The sequence below is a fragment of the Mus caroli genome, chromosome 13 (genome assembly GCF_900094665.2).
Source record: "Mus caroli chromosome 13, CAROLI_EIJ_v1.1, whole genome shotgun sequence".
Lineage (NCBI taxonomy): Eukaryota > Metazoa > Chordata > Mammalia > Rodentia > Muridae > Mus > Mus caroli.
In genome coordinates, this window is record NC_034582.1 from 6,294,702 (window position 1) to 6,316,498 (window position 21,797).

At 39.6% G+C, this 21,797-nt stretch overlaps 1 protein-coding gene across 8 annotated transcripts in view; it reads right to left on the reverse strand.

Annotated features, from left to right (window-relative positions):
* Zmynd11 (zinc finger MYND-type containing 11) overlaps window positions 1-21,797 on the reverse strand; it is a 76,919-nt gene that overhangs the window by 46,916 nt on the left and 8,206 nt on the right. For 4 of the 8 annotated variants that reach the window (XM_029485005.1, XM_029485003.1, XM_029485004.1 and 1 more), the window contains exons 1-3: window positions 5,020-5,031; window positions 1,821-1,825; window positions 1,541-1,676 (exon numbers count right to left, since the gene is read on the reverse strand). In XM_029485005.1, the coding sequence (XP_029340865.1) occupies window positions 1,541-1,656 (116 nt within the window). In that variant the 5' untranslated portion in view covers window positions 1,657-1,676; window positions 1,821-1,825; window positions 5,020-5,031. Of the gene's footprint in view, window positions 1-1,540; window positions 1,677-1,820; window positions 1,826-5,019; window positions 5,032-21,797 lie in introns of those variants that run through there. The other 4 variants (XM_021180012.2, XM_021180011.2, XM_029485001.1 and 1 more) reach the window with 1 other exon arrangement.

Genomic DNA, 21,797 nt, shown 5'->3' on the forward strand with positions numbered 1-21,797 from the left:
TTCATGCTTACGAACGCTTTAAAATTTTGATACAAATAACAATATCTTATTTTTCAATTTCAATGTTTTGCTATAAAAATTTCAGGTATGGCTTTTACAAATCTCAAGTATCTTTTATTCTTTGAGATTTATTTTTAGCCCAGTGAAGGGAATTGAACCTAAGGTGTCACCTGTGAGATATGTGTGCTTTACCTCTGACCCGTGTTACATTCCCAGCCTGAGATTTTTGAAAACTATCTATATTAGTATCACCCCTATCCTGTACTTATCATCTCTCAAAATGCTTGCTTTTTAAAAACAAAATAAGCATTAAGTAATAGTTAAAGCAATGCACTCTTTATTACATCTTCTCCACATCTGGGGCCCTGTTTTCTTTCTTTAGCCACAGGAGGCAGGGCTGCTGCTGGCTTCCTGCCTGTTTCCTAGTCCTTCCCTCTCAGGCAGCCTCCTCATCTTCATATATGGGGACAACATTAAGAATGCATGAGGTGAAACACTATTACCTATTAATAACAGTTTCAAAGCACTGTGTAAGGCAGCTTTTATAAATTTCCTACTTTTCATTTTAGATACCACCTAACAGATATAAGGCAGGATAAGAATAAAAAAGTTCTATTCACATCAACAAAAACTCATGTAAGCTTTTAAAAATGTTACATTAGCTTTATTTTTAAAAAGCATCCAAAGAAATAAAACAAAATCAAATTCCTAACAAAATAAGCAAAAAAGATGTTGTTTTTCTATACTGAATCTTTGTCTACTAAGACAACTAGTTCTGGAAACTAAGGAGAAAAGGAAAGGGGAATTTTTATTATTATTATTATTAGGTATTTATTTCATTTACATTTCCAATGCTATCCCAAAAGTCCCCCACACGCTCCCACACCCACTCCCCCACTCACCCATTCCCACCTCTTGGCCCTGGCGTTCCCCCACACTGAGGCATAAAAAGTCTGCAAGACCAATGGGCCTCTCTTTCCACTGATGGCTGACCAGGCCATCCTCTGATACATATGCAGCTAGAGACACGAGCTCTGGGGTACTGGTTAGTTCACATTGTTGTTCCACCTGTAGGGTTGCAGATCCCCCCAGCTCCCTGGGTACTTCCTCTAGCTCGGAATTTTCTTTTTAAACTGAATGCGTATTCAATCTCATTTCTTCTAGTGATTATAAAGTACTCATAATATTATTTACTACATGAAGCCTGTTCATCTCCATTGAGGTAAGCCATAAGTGATAGATTTTGTTAAGACAGCCTCACTACAATAAAGCAAGTGACTAATAAGCCTTTTAAATAAAAATTTGTTAGGGCAAAAAATGTATAATTGAAAATCTACTATAAATAGAATATATTGATCTTTACTTATCTAGCACTTATTTACAAGGCTTCTTAATATACATTGTCTATAAGTGTTCCTGTTATGTTCCCTTTTCTGTAGTCTTCTACAAGGCAACAGTCACTTCATTTCCTTGTATGAACTGCATAGGAGAGAAGGCATATGAGGACTTTACAGTGATACTTTGGTTTAAATTTACTTACTTTGTAATACGATCAATGTTGGCAATCTGCTTCTGATTTCTGATAATTTCAATGGCTGCCCAAAGATGCTGGATAGCTTTTGTGTCCGCCTGTCGTCTTTTTGTTAAACGTGCCATGACCTGTTTACTTCTTTAGCTGTAGCAATATACAAAAACATAAGGCAGAAAACACAGATTACCAAGGGAACTTCCAACACGGGAGCAACAGCAGCAGCATTCCTGACCCTGGTCACTCGGAAGTGAAATGGAGTGTTGCGGCTTTCCATTTTCTACCTTTCAAGCTGCACTTCTACTTAATAAAAGCAAACATTTACTTGGTTACCTCTTAAATAATGATATTCTAAAATCCAAATGACTTAAAAACGTATTTCCAAGGAGTGTACCTCATACCAATGTCAATCAATCAATCAATAAATAAATAAATGCAGGCATTTAATGTTTACTCTAAAACTCATAAAGATTTCAGTTTTAAGTATTACATTGTGTGAAAATCAAACAATACAAAATGGAATTTATATGTCCTAATTGTTTGGTTTTTATAAACATGTCTTTAGAGAATTCAATTTTATATACATATGAAAACAATGTTTAAAAAAACAAGCATTAGCCAGACATGGTAATGGTATATGGTACTGCACACCTGCAGTCCAGCAAGAAACAAACACACAGTGAACAGAGAATCCAGGTCATTCTGAGGTAAAATATGAAAGGCCAAGGGCTAGGATACCAGATCACAAACTATCAGTAATGATACAGCTGCCAGAATAGGGGTTCATTTCAGAGCTAATAATTATTATTAAGAAATAACAGTATTATTCAAATTTTGGTATCTGAACAGGGTGAAGGAGACAGCTGTCAAGTCTTTAGATACCCTTACAACTATCTCCAGGCAAGAAAGAATGGACTACAGTTCAGTGTCTGGTAGGTGACAATATTAATGAAGACCTATTGAATCTCCAATTCATCTTCACAGTGAGCCCAATGAAACAGGCAACTCGCACATCTGTGTGCTAGGCCCTTAGTGAAATGCAAAACGGCAGGTGCTGCAGCATCTCCAGCTGCTGCGCCCGTCAAGGACACAGCAAGTGTGGAACTTGTTTTGACACTTCACTGTACTCCCTGACTCCAGAGAAGCTGCTAGACCTCCATGTCTCTTTCTCCATCCTTGCTCACAGCCTCCTTCTCTGACCAACTTGAGTGAGACCTGCAGTTGGCACCTGAGCTCATCTTAACCAGAGTCACGGGATATGGTGGCGTCCAGCATTATGTAGCCAGGAGAGAGAGAGTGTGCAGTGAAAAAGACTGAGGGGGTTTCTGAAGGGCGCACTTTCTCCATGGCTACTTTTAAAACAATGTTGGTCTGGGGAGGTAGCTCAGTCTTTTAGAATTCTTCATGCATACATGCAGACCTTAGTTCAAATTTTCAGCACCATGGAAAGAGCAGGTATAGCCCAGCGAGCCTATGACTCCTAGCACTTGGCAGGAGGAGGGACAGAAGCAAGGAAATGGCTGAGCCTTGCTGACCATCAGGTTCTCTATGGAAACTGTTTCAAGGAGTAAGACAGAGAATGAAAGTACAACACTTGTTAGCCTCTAGTCTCCCAGCACACCACACACATGCACGCTTGCACATGCACACACTCAAGAAATGCTGGTGTTCAAGTTTTAAAGGAAAATTATTTTGTTTTAAATAAATGTAGACCTATAACTAACCAATTTAAGAAAAAAAAAAAAAGAAAACCGTAGCTTATGATGCTTCTATTCAGAGTGCAGACACCTCAGTTTTAGTGTGCTTGTTCAGGAGTGCCAGCTTAAGGATGCCATGGGAGGAAAGTGCAGGAGCCACAGTGAGATGCATCAGCACAGATCCACCCAGTCCTGCTTCCTTTAGACAGAAGCACAAGCCCAGCTGTCTCAGCTGCTTATAGCATGCAATGACAGTGTCTGCCTTGTTCCTACTGCTGTGCTAGCCAGGAGACATTTGAAATGGCAATCTTGGCCGGAAAACAAAACTGATAGGGGAAATATAACGTGGACCGACCATGCAAGACCATATATAACAACCACAAAAGTAGTCCAGAACTCTAGTGAGAATCCAGAAAAGGGTCATACTGCTTCTAGATGGGTAAAATTTAGGCAGAAATAAATTGAAAACTGCAAAACTATAAGAAATATGAGAAAAATAAGCACCAATATTTCTCTCTCTCTTTCTCTCTCTCTCTCTCTCTCTCTTTGGTTTTTCTTTTTTTTTTTTCTTTTTTTTTTTTTTGGTTTTTCAAGACAGGGTTTCTCTTTATAGCTCTGGCTGTCCTGGAACTCACTTTGTAGACCAGGCTGGCCTCGAACTCAGAAAAACACCTGCCTCTGCCTCCCGAGTGCTGGATTAAAGGCGTACACTACCACGCCCGGCAATTTCTCTTATTTTTAAGTGATTGTTTAAAGCAAAAAGAAAAATAAGTAATAGATGTCCCTGTGTTTATAATATATACAGAGGTAGGGTATATCATGACCATAACACAAAGGAAGGGGAAGAGGACTACATATGAAACAGTATCAGACTCAATTAAGGGGGCCTTTGGTAAAATCAGGATGAACATTATATTCTATACACTAGGAGGATAATAATAGTTAACATATTATTTATTTTAAAAAACATAGTATGAGCTGGACCTGGCAGCACAGCCCTGAAATCCCAGCTTCTCAGAGGCAGAAGGGGGTGGAGCACCACAAACTCATGGGCTGGGTGGGCCTCAAAGTTAAAGGCAGCCCAGGCAACCTGGAGAGACAGTGTCTCAATAATTAATCACATCTACAGGAAAACTAACAAAGTAACTTTTAAGAATACAGAGATAATAAATATAAGTATTACTACATAACAACCATGTGAATATAATGGGAACTAAATAGCAGAAATGCCTAGTGATGTCATACATTCCCAGAAAGTAATAAAACCAAGACCAAAGAATGAAGCAGCCTTCATCTCAGGAAAGCAGATGTAAAGATGAAATCAGGTCCTTCTGAGAGCTATGTGAACCACGTGACAGTCAGCAGACATGCTGTCACTCACGTCACACCAGATCTGAAGACAGTCACTGCTTACTTATGGGAGTCAGAGTGGAACACTGCCAGAAGAGTGGCAGGTGAAGTACGTGGCACAGCTTGAAAATGCCAAAACGAGAGCCTATTACATGCCTATTAAGACAGTATTTCACTAAAGTACAACTATCCAGTTATCTCTAAGTAAAGAGAAATCTCAAAAGCTAACATGGAACTGGGCCTACGCCCAGCCCCTTGTGGACCCTCGGCAGTCTCCATGCTGAGCTGCCCTTTCTTAGGAGATCACATTCACTCATTCACCCTCTGGGTTCTACTTGTATACTGGCCACTCTCTTGTACTGTGGGCAAACAGCAATGGCAGAAAAGTCAAAGACTCCAATCTAGTAGGAACCATTAACATGACTTGATCCAAGAAATAATGACAACTGGGCATTGGTAACAAAAAGAAAACATCCTAGCAAATTGGTCTCTTGGGCCAACTTGTATAAAAGCTGGTACCACTCAAGGTCTGTGCTGATGTGGTAAAGCCAACATGAATTCAAAAGAATGAATAAAAGTTATTTAACTAAGAAAGGGTTTGTCTCATTTACTTTTATATACAATGTTTTTCTAGGTACCCAGCAGAGTTTCAAACATGCTAACCTTGCCATATAAAAATATTAAATTCAGATTTTCCAGGTATGTTATGAGACCCCAGAGAAAACCTTCATTTCAAAGAGAAAGGTCAGGAAATGTGCAGAAAACACTGACAGTCTTTAACCCTTTATCTGCTCCAACATACATGAGGAATGTAATATACTCCTCTCAGTAAAAGTTACATGGGAAACAATCTTCAAGAAACCTGTAGCTTAAAATGTAAGCAGAACACTTCAAGTAATTTGTTTATTAGTGATTTTACTTTGTGATTATATATTCACATCATCCTCTCACTTATATATTAATTCTTGATTTTGGTTTTAGGTTTTCTTGTTTTTTTTGGGAACAGGGTCTTACTCAGGGTGGCCTTGGACTCACTATGTAGTCAAGTATGGCATTAAACTTTTTGTCTTCCTACCTCCATCTCCTTAGACCTGGGATTACAGTCACATACCACTGTGCTCACTTAGTGTTTTTTTAAAATGTATTTTTACTCATAAAATACTTCTTCTTTGCCTTTTAATAGGCATTATATGAAATGATGCAGAAATTTAGGCATATGTTTTCTTATAATTACTTTTTGGTAAATACTTCTATACTCAGACCAGAAAAAAAAATGTAAACACTTTTGTTGAAGTTTTAGGTTGATAACAGAATTTCCATATACTGCCCGTCCCCACAGGCACCAGTGCCATCAGCACCTTACCAGGATGGTGAGACTTGCTATAATTGGTGAATCTATACTGACATCACTGCCAAACTAAGTCCACAGTTTAAGGTTTCATGCATTCTATGGGTCTTGGCATATGTTTAATGACAAGCAAGCACAATTGTAACATTGTACACTATAATCTTAATGGCTTAAGTTCTCCATGCCTCATCTAGTCTTGCTGCCTCCTCTTCTAACCTCTGGGAACCACCATTTTAGTGGTCCCACAATTCCGCCTTTTCCAGAATGACATGCAGGTGGAGTCACACTGCCTTCCTTTCATATCTTGATAGCTTCTGCCAACACTAAATACTACCCCAGTGGCTATATGCAAGTTTTTCTATCCACTTATCTCCTAAGGGTACAATGGTTTCATACACGTTTCATCTACTATGGATAAAACATCTAAAAAAATCTATATGTAGATTTGTGTGCAGATAAAATTTTTGGCTCTTTTGAGTAAATAGCAAAGGGTATGAAGATTGAATTTTGTAAAAGTATTTTCAGTTTGGTAAAAAATCAAAAGCTCTGCTAGACTGTCCTCCAAAATATCAGAGTCATCATGCATTTTTTCCAGCAAGGCCTAGAAGCTCTAGGATTCAGACAACAGACATGCAGTGATGCTGGTGTCTTGACTTGCTATTTCCTAATAGCATTTGTTAAACATATGTTCATGTTTCAAGTCTGTCACATTTCCTGTCTGCTATAGTCAGGTGTCCATCCAGGGATTTGACCCACTTCTTAACTGGGTTAAGACTTTATTATTGACTTTAAGTTTCATTTTTACATCATTGCATCTGAGGGATACAGATGCATATGTGTGTGTGTGTGTGTGTATGCACATGAAAGTCAAAGAACAACCTTGGTTCCGCTCCACAGGAGCACTAAGCAGCAGCTGCTGCTGCTTCTTCTTCTTCTTCTTCTTCTTCTTCTTCTTCTTCTTCTTCTTCTTCTTCTTCTTCTTCTTCTTCTTCTTCTTCTTCTTCTTTTTGAGNTCTTCTTCTTCTTCTTCTTCTTCTTCTTCTTCTTCTTCTTCTTCTTCTTCTTCTTCTTCTTCTTTTTGAGAACTCATCTCTCACTGACTTGACCAAGGTTAGGCTGGCTGGCCACTGAGCCACCTCCCCAGCACACACTACCACAGCTGGATTCTGGGAATGAAACTCATATTCTGGAGTACTTTACTTATTATAGTGACAATTTAGGAATTTTTGTTCCTTTAAAAACACAGAAACAGTATAAGAATGTGTTTTCATTTTAATTTCAGGTATAGGGATTTGGGGCTGCTTCAGACTATCTGCAGTAACTGACCATGGTTTTGCCAGATGCAGATAGTTTCTGCAATTGTGTGCCATTTGGAATTCTGGGAACTTTCCAGAGGGTATATAAATGCTAGAACCTGGAGATGTGGGCTTAGTTGAGGTTTGTTAGTATTTGTGATCAAAGAACAAAAGGAAAGAATTTAGACTCAGGGATCTCTATTTCTCTCTCCCCCCTCCATCCCTCTTTCCTATCTAGTGATAAAGGGTGAAATGGGGTAGGGTGGGGGAGGGCAGTAAGGGTGGGGGGGAAGAACCACAAAGTAGCAGAGATCAACTACAACTTATGACTAGGCTATGTGCCCAGCCCCTTTGTGCATGTGATTAAAATCACAAAGGCATCTTTTGGAAACATTTTATCCTAACGTGTAGTGTTATGTTCTTATTCTCTGTATGTCAGTCAAAGAAAACCTCTGGCATTTTAACCACGTCCTGCTTATCAATTCTCTTTCATTGGAAGTGCTTTTGGTGCTGTATCAACACAGGAGGACAGAGGTTCTGTTGTCTTTAGTAGTCCTATATTTAGCATTGAGATCTATGATCCGTTTTCAATTAATTTTAATTAATGTCATTTAAATTCACTTTTATAATCAAAGGTTCATCTATTCCAGCATAGCCTTGACTCCTTGGGGAGTGTTCAGGTCTATTTTTTTTGGTTCTCTATTCTATCCCATTGTCAGTTCTTTTGCCAATGCTACATCATACTGATTGCAACATTTTCACACTAAGATTCTAGGTGGCAACTATCTTTTTTTTACTTTGTTCTTTTGAATCTTTTGCCTTTCCACATAAATTTCAGAATCAGTTTGTTGATATCCATGTAATAAGTGGCTCAGATTTTAACTGATGCTGTATTAAATCTACAGATCAATATGGAAGGAGGGACATTAGCCTTCCTAGCTATGAATTATCTTTACATTAATTATCTAGTATTAGAATGTGGTAGTCTTCTTCATATAGTTGTCATCTCCTCCTCTTTTTTTTTTCTGTTTTTTGTTTTGTTTTGTTTTGTTTTTGAGACAGTATAGCCCTAGCTGTCCTGTAACTCACTTTGTGGACCAGGTTCACCTCAAACACCGATCCATCTGCCTCTGCCTCCCAAGTGCTGGGATCAAAGGTGTGCACCACCATGCCTGGCTCTTGTTAAATTTCTATCTAAACATCTCATTTTTGGCATATTAATATAAACAACAACATGTTTTTACATTAAATTATACTTGTTCATTGCTGGTACATAAGTACTTTTTATACATTAATCTTGTATCTTGATCTTACTAAGGTATTTCCTCCATGCCTTCTTTCAAGACACTTTGCTGTGTTTTGGAGCTCCATCCCTTGGTGTGGGTCTTGTAGCACATTCCCTCTTAGTGGTTCCTTGGACTTCAGTGTCTAACATTTGGTAAAACTCTCCAGGAAGTGTTACCTCAAGTACTGTTTCAAGTTCTTTTTCTTTCCCATGTTACCATCTCACATGGATTACACTTCCTGTAGGTGCCCATGCTCCTGAAGGCTCTAGTTTAGTTTACAGCTACCAGTGCCATCTTTTTCATATGCTTTTCAGTTTAAAAATTCTTCCATTTCCTAAAGCTCAGAGGTTATTTCCTCAGCCCTGCCCTATACTGAGCTCTTCAGAGGTATTATGTTACACTGCTTGTCTCTAGTACTTTTTTGTCTTAGAACATGTGACTCTGCTTACATCATCCACTCAGTACTATGTGCTGCACACATTTTGCCCTCAGCATTTTAACTGTCATATTCAACAATGCACCGACTATTATCTAACATTCTTGTTACATTGGCTATGGAGCTGATGCTTGCTTAGTCACTTCAAACTATACTTCTGCCTTCTCTTAACTTTTATGGCTTTTTGTTTTCCCTGGGGGGAAAAATGAGTATAGTGTAGTGAGCAGACAGAGTCATGGGAGACAGGCCTTTACTATGCAGCTGAAGAGGCAGGGAAGGGGGCATGTTCAGTCCTAGGACCTCTGCTAAGTCTGTGTCACTGGACTGTCAGTGCCACCAGCACTGCAGGTTCTCTCCCCTCACATGACACAAGGTATAAGAATGACATGAAGCAGGCGATTCTCTTCCTCCAGGTTGGCTCTGGTAAAATACAGCTGGTAAGGCTCACTTGGAAGAGCCTAAATTCTGAAAAGAGGGGAAGAAGTCAGGGGGATGGGGGAGGTCAGGGGTGAAGGGATGGTGGGGAAGCTGTAATATATGAGATGTGATATATGAGATAATAAGTTATCAATAATAATAAAAGAATGTAGCACCGTGGCACATTTGATAACTTCTCTTTCCTCCTGTCCTGCTCTACCCAAAGTACAGGGAATTTCTCTCTGATACTCAGTGTGAGAGCCTGGTTGAGATAAAACTCAGACACATAAGGAAGCCATTTTCTGGGTTCCCCTGGAGTTTACACACTCCTAGTTGCCCACACTTAACACTCTGGCCGTCTGTCAGCCCTACTTGGGCTTTTGTTCCCACCCGAGTCCTGCTCACAGCTTCAGCTCTAGGAAGGCTTAGATTTTCTACCTGCCGATCCCAATTTCCTAAGTCTGCTCCTGTGGCTTCACTTCTCTCAAAGATCTAAAAACATTTTTTTTTTTTACCTTTTGTTCTGTTTTTGTTGTTGTTGTTTTGTTTTGTTTTGTTTTGTTTTGCTAGTTATCAACATTAGAATAATGCCGATGCCAACTAGGAACAGTGGAATTTTTTTCTGAATACAACGGTAAATGAAACAATATGTTTTACCAAGGAGGAAGCCAAGTGAATTAGTATGCTTTGCTGAAGTTTCTCTGTTCTACAACAAAATGTGATATATGTATAATATGTGTTAAATTGTTTGGAATACTGAAGTTAGTTTCTTGATCTTGTTTAGCCTGTTTTAGTGTCTCACAACTGTCATTAAAACTTGTATGCAAGCTACATGTATGAAATGATAATCCCATTGTCAATTTCTATCGAGTTATTTTACATGTACTAGTTGCCCAGTAATATCAGCCTTGAAGTTTTTACTTATTTTAGTTTTTAGATTTTCTAAGTTGGGGGCCTTGCTAGCCTACCCTCCGGTGGCGGGGGGATTAGCTAGAGCTAATGATCCTCCTGCCTCAGCCTCCCACATGATACCATGCCAAGTGTGTACCATCACCCTGGCTTATCAGCTTCTAAAGCACACCTGTTTTAAGCTTTCACTACGTCTTTGATAACCTTTACCATGAAATAATAAAAATAAATGCTTCCCGAATAAACAGTCCCTCCACAGTTAATTAATTTTAATGTATTAAAATGAACCTTTGGCTGCCAAGAGCTAGGTGTGAGGGGATGGAGAGCTACTAGTTAGTGAGTTGTGGGTGGGTGTCATCGAGGGCAGTGTGCAGCACTAGAGATACCTTTGCACTGAACTATATGCTTAAAATGATTAAGATGGCAAATTTTATGTTAAGTCTATTTTACCTCTACTTTTTTATTTGAAAAAAAAGTGACAAAGAATAAAGTTAGTTCAAAATAATGATAAGGTTGGTTACCATGTCTTAAAAGGACTGAATCTCAAATACTCCACCAAGATCTTCTAAAACAAGCAGATGATCATTTCACTTGTGCAAGCATCTGGTTGGGGCGGGGAGAATTCAGAGTGGATGCCCTGCTATGTGTCTGTACATTAGATTGAAACATACAAGTCTTTCCAAGTTGGTTTTTCAAGATAGGCTCTCTGTGTACCCAGGCTGTCCTGTAGAACAAGCTGGCCTCAGACTCAGAGATCTGCCTGCCTCTGCTGCACCAGTGCTGGGTTGAGTTTACGTGCCTGCACAGCTAAATGGTTCACTTTAACAACATTAGCTGTTTCCATTGCTAGTAGCACAACAGCCAAGCTAGGTGAGTTACTAGAAGTCTGTTTTGGCTCCCTGTCCTGGTCTAAACAGAGGGCCTCATCAGTGCTGAGCATCATAGGATGATGGGACTCACACACGTGAGGTCTTCTCTTATAAAGCCACCAGGATTTAATCAAAGGGCCCAACTCTGATCATTTCCCACAAGCTCCACTTCCAAAAAGTTAAGTTTCTCCTTTTTAAAGATAAATAGCACGTTCCAAAATAAATTCCAGAGGGTAAAATCCATATCTGATTTTCAAACCACAGCAACTTATATGTGCAAAGGATGTGTCAAGACTAAAAGACTAGTTTGTAAAAATGAAATGACAAGTTAAAAAAGTAACAACTTGTTTTTACTGGTTTTTATAAACCATAAGCCATTTAACTTACAAATATGAAATGGTTAGCTTAGTGTGGGGTGTTTGTAGCAAAGGTATTTCACAAGTGGAATCTCGGTGTGTGACCTGCATCTGGCTTAATTCACTTATTATCATGTTTCCCAGTCTATCTATTCTAGGATTATCAAATGTTCAGGTCTTCTCACCCCTGCACAGTATCCCCTGAATACAGGTGTGACACTTTGTTCATCCAGCAATTCATGGATAGACACAGAGGTCTCTAATGTCTAGCTGACCACAACACTGTCAGAAGTATATGCGTTCAACTCCTTTGGGGATGTACCCAGAAAAGGAACTGCTAAATCTCACAGTACATCTGTTTAACCTTAGCAACAATTAGAAAAGTGATTTCTATAGTAGCCAAACCACGACACCCTGGCCAGCAATGTAAGCTGTCCAATTTCTCCAAATAATTACAAACACTATTTTTAATTTAATTTTTAATTGACTTTTTCTTATTTTTAAATCATAGCCATTTGTGTGGGTGTAAAATAGGCTATGGCTATGGTTATGATTTATCTATTTCCATAATAACCAGTAATACTGAGCATCTTCTTATGTTTTACTGGATTTTTGCCTTCATTTTCTTGAGAGAAACATCCTTCAAGTTCTTTGTCCGCTTTGTCATTTAGCTGGTGCACGGGAGCTTTACGGAGTCGAGGTATTAGCCCCTCTGTGGAGATATACGTGTCCCAGTTTCCTCCTGCGTTCACCATTTATTTTTATCAGTTATGACTTCTTGTCTCTCTCTTGCTCCCTCCCCACCACTCTAAGACAGGGTCTCAAGATGTAACCCAGAGTTGGTCTTATAATTTTCAGTCTTCCTGTCTCAATTTCCCATCAGCTAAGATTACAAGTATACACCACACCTAACTCTTTGCTTGTTTTTTAAAGTGATGCCCTTTGATGCACAGAAAGGTTTTAATTTTGCAGGAACAGAATTTACTTCTTTAGTTGGTCATACATTGGTGTCTTATCTAGGAATTTACTAAAGAATCAAAAGTAAAAAATTAATTTATCAATTCTCTTAAGAGTTTCCATATTGTGGTTCTTTTACAAACAAGAATGCTAATGAAATGTCAAAAACAATGCTGTGTTTACATTGTTTGAAATTAAAGTTGATGTGATTGTTAACAAAGTTAAAAAATTTACAGCGAGAAACAACGCAGCAAGTGTGATCTGGTCTCTGAGCAGCGTGCTCTGGAAATACAGCATCTGAGAAGGAAGGCAGTGTGGCCAGGCCGAGGCGCAGGCAGACAGCAAGGCTCCAGGTTAAGGTACAGGTTAAGGCAAGTGGGCTCCGAGGACTGACACCACACTTCCAGGGCCTACCTTCTACTGCTGAGGAGCAGCTGGATTCTGCCTACATGTCCAAGCCACCTAGACAATCAACTGGGAGGTGACAAGAGACACTTAGAGCCATCCAAAATACCATACAACTTCATGATCTATGTAAAGATCATAGCAAAGATAAACTAATAAACCGTGGAAAAGGAAAACTGAGATCTTGTCTTGTCCAGACAAGAGTCTGAAAAATGGAACCATCGAGCAATAGAAAATGTAAAAAAAGCCCTGTAATGTCAAAGCAGGCAGGGGAGATTCCTGTCACTCAAAATCCTAAAGCAGAGAAACTAGGGAAGGGTGGAACAATCTGACCAGAACTGTGATCCATCAGCACCATAAATTAAGCATAAAACCTAAAAGTTAAAATAGAAAAAAATACTAGTACCAAAATCAAACTCTGACGTGTTCAAAATACATCATACATAAAGCAAAAGAGTTATCTAAATGGCAAGCTGAATAAGTTAGCAGATAAGAAACATTGTCACTTGCACCACAAATGAAAGGCTAGGATCTCTAATAGTTAATGGAGCTCTACATTTTTCTTAAATTAAAAAAGAAAAGAAAGTAAAGAAAAAAATGAGCAAAACACAACAAAAGGAAGAAAGCAGAAAAATCCTACAAAGGCTGTATAAACTTATGGGGAGCGACCTGATTCCCTTATAACTAGAGAAGTGAAATTTTAAACTACTTAATGGACCATTGTTAAGTATGAGGCTAGTGAAACTGGTATCTGGCAATGTTCTGGTGTCAAGACTACAGGAAAACAGGCTTCTCTACATTAAAAATCACAGCATGAGTGGAAGGGAATGTGGCAGAAACCAGCACAAACACACATGTACCTACTCTGAGCCATCACTGTCATGGGTAAAACCATCTACACTGCCACTTGTACAGCATCAGCTGAACAGTTTAGGGCAGCAATAATGAAATAAAATCAGCCAAAAAGAACAATGAGAGGTCACTTTGCTATCTCACTTGATCAAAGCTATTAACAAAGTACTTTTGAAAGATGATTGCTGAGTATTAAATATGCCTCTCCTTCATTTCTCTGACACTTTGCTATTAGCTGGACATGGTGGCACACACCTTTAATCCCAGCGGAGGATCTATCTCTGATTCTGAAGCCAGCCTGGTCTACATAGTAAGCTCCAGGATAGCTAGTGACCCTACACACACACACACTTGTCTGTTTTTGTTATTATTAACTTTAAAAACCACTACAGTAATGGTGTTAGGAATACAGCTGGGGTGGTGAAGACACAAGCTTGAAGACTCGAGTTTGATTCCCAGAACCTATGTAAAAGGCTGGGCACAGTGGTACACACTTGTAATCCCAACACTGGGGATGTGTAGACAGGTGGATTCCTATGACAAGCTAGCCTAATTCTGAGTGCCAGGCCAGTGAATGATCCAATCAAAAAATTAAATTAAAATGCATATAAATGAATATGCACATGTACACAGGCACACATAAATTATAGTAATTTCTAAGCATATAAAGGTAGGAGAATTATATGACTCTTTTGTAATGTAATCATAGTTTTGCTATATATGTTTTTCTTATATTTACATTCTTATTTTTATTATTTTTTAATTGTGTGTCTTGTCTGTGGAGGTGAGTATGCACACATGAATGCAGGTGCCCCCAGAGGTCAGGAGAGGGCACTGGGTCTCCTGGAGCTGAAGCTGGAGTTACTGGCTGTTGTAAGCCACTCAAGGGTACTTGGGACCCAATTTTAGTCCTCTTGGTTGAGTGCTCTTGAGAACAACCATCTCTCCAACCCTTTGTAGTATATTTTAAATCTCATTAATTCCAAGACCTAGGTAGCAAACTTTCATAGTAACTGAACCTAGCAATATATAGTATAAATTATAATTTTTAGTTTAAGATGGAACATAAACCTAAACTCTCAGTGCTGCCACCAGTGCCAAGAAATCAGTGACAGAGAATGTTATCTTTTGCTTTTTTTCCAATAAGCGCTCAGAATCACAATCTTGAGCTTTGTGAGAACTCAAAGTAAACTACCAGGACCGCTTCACTCTGTAAGTATTGCCTCCTCTCAGGTATATAGACTGCTAATCTGCTTCCAGAGGGACCTTGTCATCTGAAAATATACAGCGAGTTGTTTTGCTTACCAGAGGCTAAGCTAAAGCAAGAGCATTACTTATACCTGACACTATTACTGAAGCTATGGAGTGATCACAAAAAGCATGCCTGCACTCTGAAAGACCCAACAAGCAGATGAAAGAGTCAGATGCAGATATTTGCACCCAACCAATGGACAGAAGCAGCTGACCCCTGTGGTTGAATTAGGGAAAGGCTGAAAGAAGCTGAGGTAGAGGGCGACACTGTAGGACTAGCAGTCTCAATTAACCTGGACCCCCCCAGATCTCTCAAACACTAGACCACCAACCAGGCAGCATACCCCAGCTGATATGAGGCCCCCAACACATATACCGTAGAGGACTGCGGGTCTGTGTTCATTCAGAGATGATGCACCTAACCCTCAAGACACTGGAGGCCCCAGGGAGTTTAGAGGTCAGAGATGGTGGGGGTTGGGAGGTGGGAACATCCTTGTGGAGACGGGGGTGGGGAGGAGGTATGGGATGTGGAAATGGAGGGTAGATGGGGGGGGGATAAAATCTAGAGTGTAAAAAAATTAATCATAAAAAAAGAAATTAAGCTAAAAACCATCATGTATCATGTTAAGTAAAGTAAGCTGGGCTCATAATGATAAATACCTTGTGTCTTGTGTGCAGAACCTAGCCCCACAATTACATATGGTGCATAGATTTAAATACTTGTGTGCACAGGTGAACAACTAGGCAGGGAGACGTGAAATGAAAGATAGTGACAGAGTACTTATGATACAGAAGCCAAGTAAGGGGGTTGTGGGGAGGGCATGGGACACGAGTGAGAACAAAGTGACACACCTCTAAGAAAAGGCCATTCTGAAACCCATCATTTCATTTCCTAACCTAAGAAAATTAATAAAAAGCAGGAATTAAACTAAAGCATATGGTATATATATATGCTAAAAAATTAATCATATAAACAGAAATAAAGGCTGTTATCAAGTTACAGGTACTTGCTTATGTAAATTAGACATTAAAATATGGTAATACTTGATTTAACCTAATTTACATGTATGATGTTCTAAAATTTAAACTTTCCAAATAAATGACTAAGAATTAAACAATTCAGCCAAGTGGTGGTGACACTTCGCCTTTAATCTTAGAACATGGGAGACAGAGGCAGGTGGATATTTGTGAGTTGGTGGCTAGTCTAGTCTACATAGTAAGTTCTAGGACATCCATGGCTACGTGGTATACTAGGACTGTCCATACCGGCTTCCAAATGTATACTGTTAACGTAGTTTTTAATATCCAGATTGTCCCAAACAAGAGTATTCAACCAAAGCACTGAATTTCATAGGGGCTTCTTGTGTTCACCGTGGAGGCTCAAAATGAGAGTTTCCTGAGGCCATCTGATTCTTGGAAATGGAGCAGCATCCGGGCCTACACCAAGGTAAGTGTGTGGTGACTTTACAGAGTAAAACCACAGTGGAGATTTAAGTTGTGGGGCCATAAACTAATATGCTGAAAAACAAGTTTAACAGTATCAGCACTCTGAACCCACATTAAAGAGGTGGATGAAGGAAATAAACACTTTCTGAAATATTTCCAGCCAGCCATGCCAGCTCTGGGCAGTCACCCTCTCTAAACCAGGAATCACTCGGACCTTAAAATGTCAACAGGATTCCTAACAGGAGATATAGAGATGAAATAACCCTTGCTGCCAACCCAGGAACTTAAAAATGTAAGAGGCAGTTTCTTCAAGTCTACTTAGCTGGCCATTCATGTGTTATGTGACAACTACTCCATTCTACAACAAATTACCAAATCATTTCAGCTCTCAGTTTTTCAAAAAGGATCTTTCATAATTTGCTGATTGCATAACATTAAATTTCAAAGCTAGAGAAGGCAGAAACAATTTCGTGCTTCATATTGTGACTCACTGGGATACATATTAGTACAATGATAAATGCACTGGAGGAAGACTCAGGGAGGAATGAGTCAACCGTTAGATGCAAACATCTGTCAGTGACTAAAGAAATGTCTGCATGAGTTATTTTTACAGACTTGTACTGACCTTCTATTCAAAATCACCTTTTAATAAATTAACTTTAATTTTAAAATTATTTGATAAGTAATAAATTATTTAATTGACAAAATCAGAACAAACACATATTCTTTTTGTTAACTTTAACTACATGAAAATTACCATAGTTTATACTCTCAATTATCATTCTATATAACAGATATATTGTAATGAGGTTGACAGTGTTTCATCTTACCACAGTAAATATAAATAAGCAAGAGGATAAAGTACTAGGACATGCAAGCAGTATTTTCTAGACCAAACAGCAAACACATGCTGGTGAGGATGGGGGCCCAGAGCTCCTGGCTGCTGTCCCAGAGTCCCAGAATCACAGAGCATGCTTTCTGACAGTCAACTCCCCAGCAGGCTGGGGAACACAAGCTTCCATCTTAGTTTTGGTACTGTCTTACTGAGTTATCTCAAACTGTGCGGCATCTTTGGAAATATGAAATAGGACTTGAGATCTTACAATTATTGTACGTAATCTGTAGTTTCAGCTAACAGTGGACATAGCAAGACACTGACAATGCATAAAGGCTTAACTGCCAACAACCACTGCTCTGCAATTGGGCTTGAAAGCACTCTGGTTAAATGTATTTCCCACCATTTTGAAAGGGGCATCATCTAGATGTGTCACCATTTTGCATTTCTAACTCATCTACAATAGCTGACTGCTAATGCCTGCATTTAGGGAGGATTCAAAGTTTGGTGTAGGGGAATGTGCAGATTTGGAAGAGAAGGAGAAAAGAATCAGTTTCCAAGAAACTAGATATGTCTAATTATTGTGTCTTATGGAGGTATATTGTTTTCTAAAACAATTCTGTCTTAAGAGGGTCACAAACTACAAACTAATTTCTCAACTATGGCAGGACAGTCCTAGTCTAGCTCATATGTAGTCCTCTTGCAGGAAAGCCTGAGGTAAACCTTGGAAACGTCCTGCACTTTGGACTACATTTCCCAAACACTCTCCTTCACTACTTTTGAAGCTTTACGGGGCAAAGTAACTATAAACATCCTATTGTCTAGGAAATGTGCAGTTTTACCACATCATCACAGTCTCTCTGCCTATCTCCTAAGTGACATCATGTACAATTTAAGTGTAAGACTTGGTAAAAACATAAAATTCATTCCCATATAAACTGAGTCAAGGGCCTGGAGAGATGACTCAGCCACTGAAGGCTAGGCTCACTACCAAAAAATATAAACTAAGACAGGCCCAGAATTTAAGGCACAAATTATAAAAATAGTAAAATCGCACTACATTTAATTATTAATTATCATTACTAGCACTTCATTCTTCCAAAAGTAAACTATAGATGTTAACATTTTAAAAAACAGTGACCCAGTGACCTAGCAAATGCTATCTGAGTCTATCCAATACGGGTTTTACCCTTGCTTGGTGTGGTGAAGGGCAGTTTATAGCTCTGTACTATTTATTTTGTCTCCTAATTACTCAAGAATACAATATCCATTCAATCAACTGATCAACCTATGTTCATACAAATCATAATTTTGGTGCTTTGTATGCAGATACTCTAAGGGCTAATTACATTCTATGCACTCACTTCAGGATCAGTACAGGCTTTCCTGGGGAAAGGACACAGACTCAGAGACAGCCCTCCCCCCACCCCCTAGGATGCTTACCATAGCAAGACTGTCTGTGCAGACAGAGTCAGTTACTGAAAAAAATTAAAGTCATTATAAAGGTTCTGAGACCCAAAGGGAAAAGGGAAATCACTGAAGAGGTTTTAGTAAAGTGATTAAGCCGCCAGCAGCTACTGGCCTCACGCGGTTCCTCTGTAGCTGTCCTGGGAATCTCCCTCTCCCTCTCAGCCGAGAATCTCAGCAACTGCTGTCTCAGTCAGGAGAGAGCTGTGTGCTAGTGGCACTTTGAAATCTAAACTTCTAAAATGTCTAAAAATGGCCATTTTCTTCTCTGTACAGTACTGGGTCTGAATGTAATGCCCCAAACTACTGGGGCTACCTTACCACCTGAGACCAGCCTTAGAATAAAGCCTGTGCTCAGAGTAGCAGGATAAGCAAAGGAAGAGCTGTCCTCTGAGCTGCTGAATGCATTACTGAAGAGCCCATCCTCCCTTTGGATTTACACCCCCTTAAGTCAACAAGCTCTATCTGTACAAGCTGAGAGCATGTGGCTGGTTATGTGGTTTGAACCCATAACTAGAGAGGTGATTCTGAAAGGAGATGGTCAGGGGAACACAGTGCAGAGCATGGATGTCAGTCATTTGCAATTTGGGGCTGCAGAAGAGGGTCTAAGAGCAGTTGAAAGGTCACAGAGAAGAGAAAGTGTGGCACTAAGGTAACAAAGAAAGAAGGGCTTCAGGGAGAGATTGGCCCAGGAGTTCCCAGCTGTTGAAAAAAAAGCAGTCATCTGTGGGCTTCACAACTCAAAGATCACCTATCTAGTCTATAAATGGGAGAGGCTGGGGCAGGGTCTGCTGACAATGAGGAAAGTAGAGAAAGTAAAGATAAGCTTTAGACAGGTGTTTACAGACAACACAGAGTCTGAAGGAGAGAAAAGAAGCCCCTAGAAATGGGCATAGAATTCAGTGAAGACTTTTGTTGTTTGGTTTTGTTTTCTTTGCTTTATTTAGTAATGATGGGAAGTAAATGGAAGGGAGAAAGCATGCTCATAGAACTGGCAGAGGTTTCTGGAAGGGATGCTACACAGAACAAAGGTGAGGGCTCTGACAGACGGAGGCAGGTTTACAGAGTGCAGAGAAGCATGTTACTTCTCAGTGGCCATGTCTCTGGCCTCCTGAAAAGGCAGCTAGTGTTAGCTACAAGTATGGTGCAGACGGGGAGACAGTTGAAGTTACCATGGGAAGTGAAAGAATTATTTCAATCAGAGAAGTGAGGTAGGGCTTGCAGAGCCCAGGTGAGCAGACACCTTGGAGCAGGTGTCCAAGATCCCACAGCGGTTTGTTCAGGCATTTTGCTCTTTAGTGTGTCCAGCAGGTCCCAGCAGGTTGTGGGCACAACAACAGAGTCAGAGTCTCGTCTACACAGCACAGACATTGCAAAGATGAAGAGCTGATTCTTTTGGCAACCTATACATTCATTAAACCCTCCTACTTTACAAACAGCACTTTGGGTATGTTTAAGAAAGTTTTAAAGCTAAGTCAAGGAACTCAGTAATAGAAAAACCTTAAATAATAAGAGTATGATGGTAAGAACTTTGTAAAACAAATCAAACCACTGGGCTGATGACAGAAAGAGGGAGATAAACTTGACAAAAACATCAAATGCACACAACATGATGCACGCATGCACTTTTTACTTCTTGAAGTAATGGGGATTGAACCTAGTGCCTTGCAAATTAAAGGCAAGAGATCTACCACTGAGCAACACCCACAGCCCACTTACAAACTTTAAGTCCAATCATCAGACTCTTTATTTAATATGGCAGTGATAATTGCACATGGGGATGTTACTTATTGAAGGAATAAAGAGAATGCCTTGGCTAATGCTTGAGGGAAAAGTGGAAACTTAAAAGGGAAAATTGGAATATGAATACATATCCTAAAATGCCCTACTAGGACTATCATCTCTAAGGGAAGGAAAATGATTGCAGACAGCTTTGAATACTACCTTGTAACACTTCCCATCCTACAGAGCAGTGACACAGGAAGGTCAAAGTAGCCTGTGGTCCCACTTCACCAAGGTGACAGAAATCAGGTTGGTAAAGTCAACCTTCAGTGGAGTCTTTTTCACAGAATGATAGCACTTCCCAGTAAATTCCAGTCTGTAAGCCCAAAGTCAGGCCCTTTTCCTGCTTATAGCACTGAGAACCAGACAGAAAATGGTACCTGGACTTAGCAAAAAATGCAAAGCTGGACAGTCCTGCCAGCTAAAATTTTCTGTTAAAATTTCAAGTTAAAATTTTGTAAAAACAAAACACTTCTTTGTAAAAATGTTCTCTTTTGTAAGAATGGTTTTATTTAAATAAAATTCTAATAGCAACAAAAAGAAATATAAGTATTCAATGTATCTGATCCAGAATTAAAGTATTTTTATAGACAAAAATACGGCATGGTACCCTCTTAAAGAAGAGGAAGGACTTGGTTATCATCATTGCAGACAGTGGACTTCAAATGGGCTGGACCACACAGTCAGGAGAGGAGAGGTGCTGGCACTGTGGTGAGCGCTTCCGCAGTGGTACCTGCCCTAAATCCTTCTTCTGAAGCCGGTCAGCCATTCAGTTTAACTTTCTGTGGAGCACTGAGGAATCCTGGGAAGTTCATGTGGAACAGGGATGCTGCCGCTTTACAGTCATATGGAACATCTGAGCTGCACGGAGCTCATTTTCTGAGCCTCCTTTATCCCCAGAGATGCACAGTAACTAGTGACTATAGCTCTATCTGATGCCACCAGAAGTTTCAATGTTCTTGGACAGTCATTTTCCCAATCTGGTACAGTGGCAATATAGTTACATTCCTGAGAAACATGGGAAGACTTCAAGCTTTCTTTAGACATGCATTTCTTTCTCAGGCTACTTGGTCATTCTGTTCCTTTGGATACTTGATTCATTGATTTTTGGTGCTAAAGATAGAACCTGGGGCCTCATGCATACATGATAAACATGTAGAGTCTGATTCTGCAGCAATTCCTGAGAAGTAGAGCTAAAGGTCCCAGGATACATCATTTTCAGTAAACTATCCCACAAAGGATTTTACACACACACACACACACACACACACACACACACACACACACACACGCGTGTCCGAGAGAGAGAGA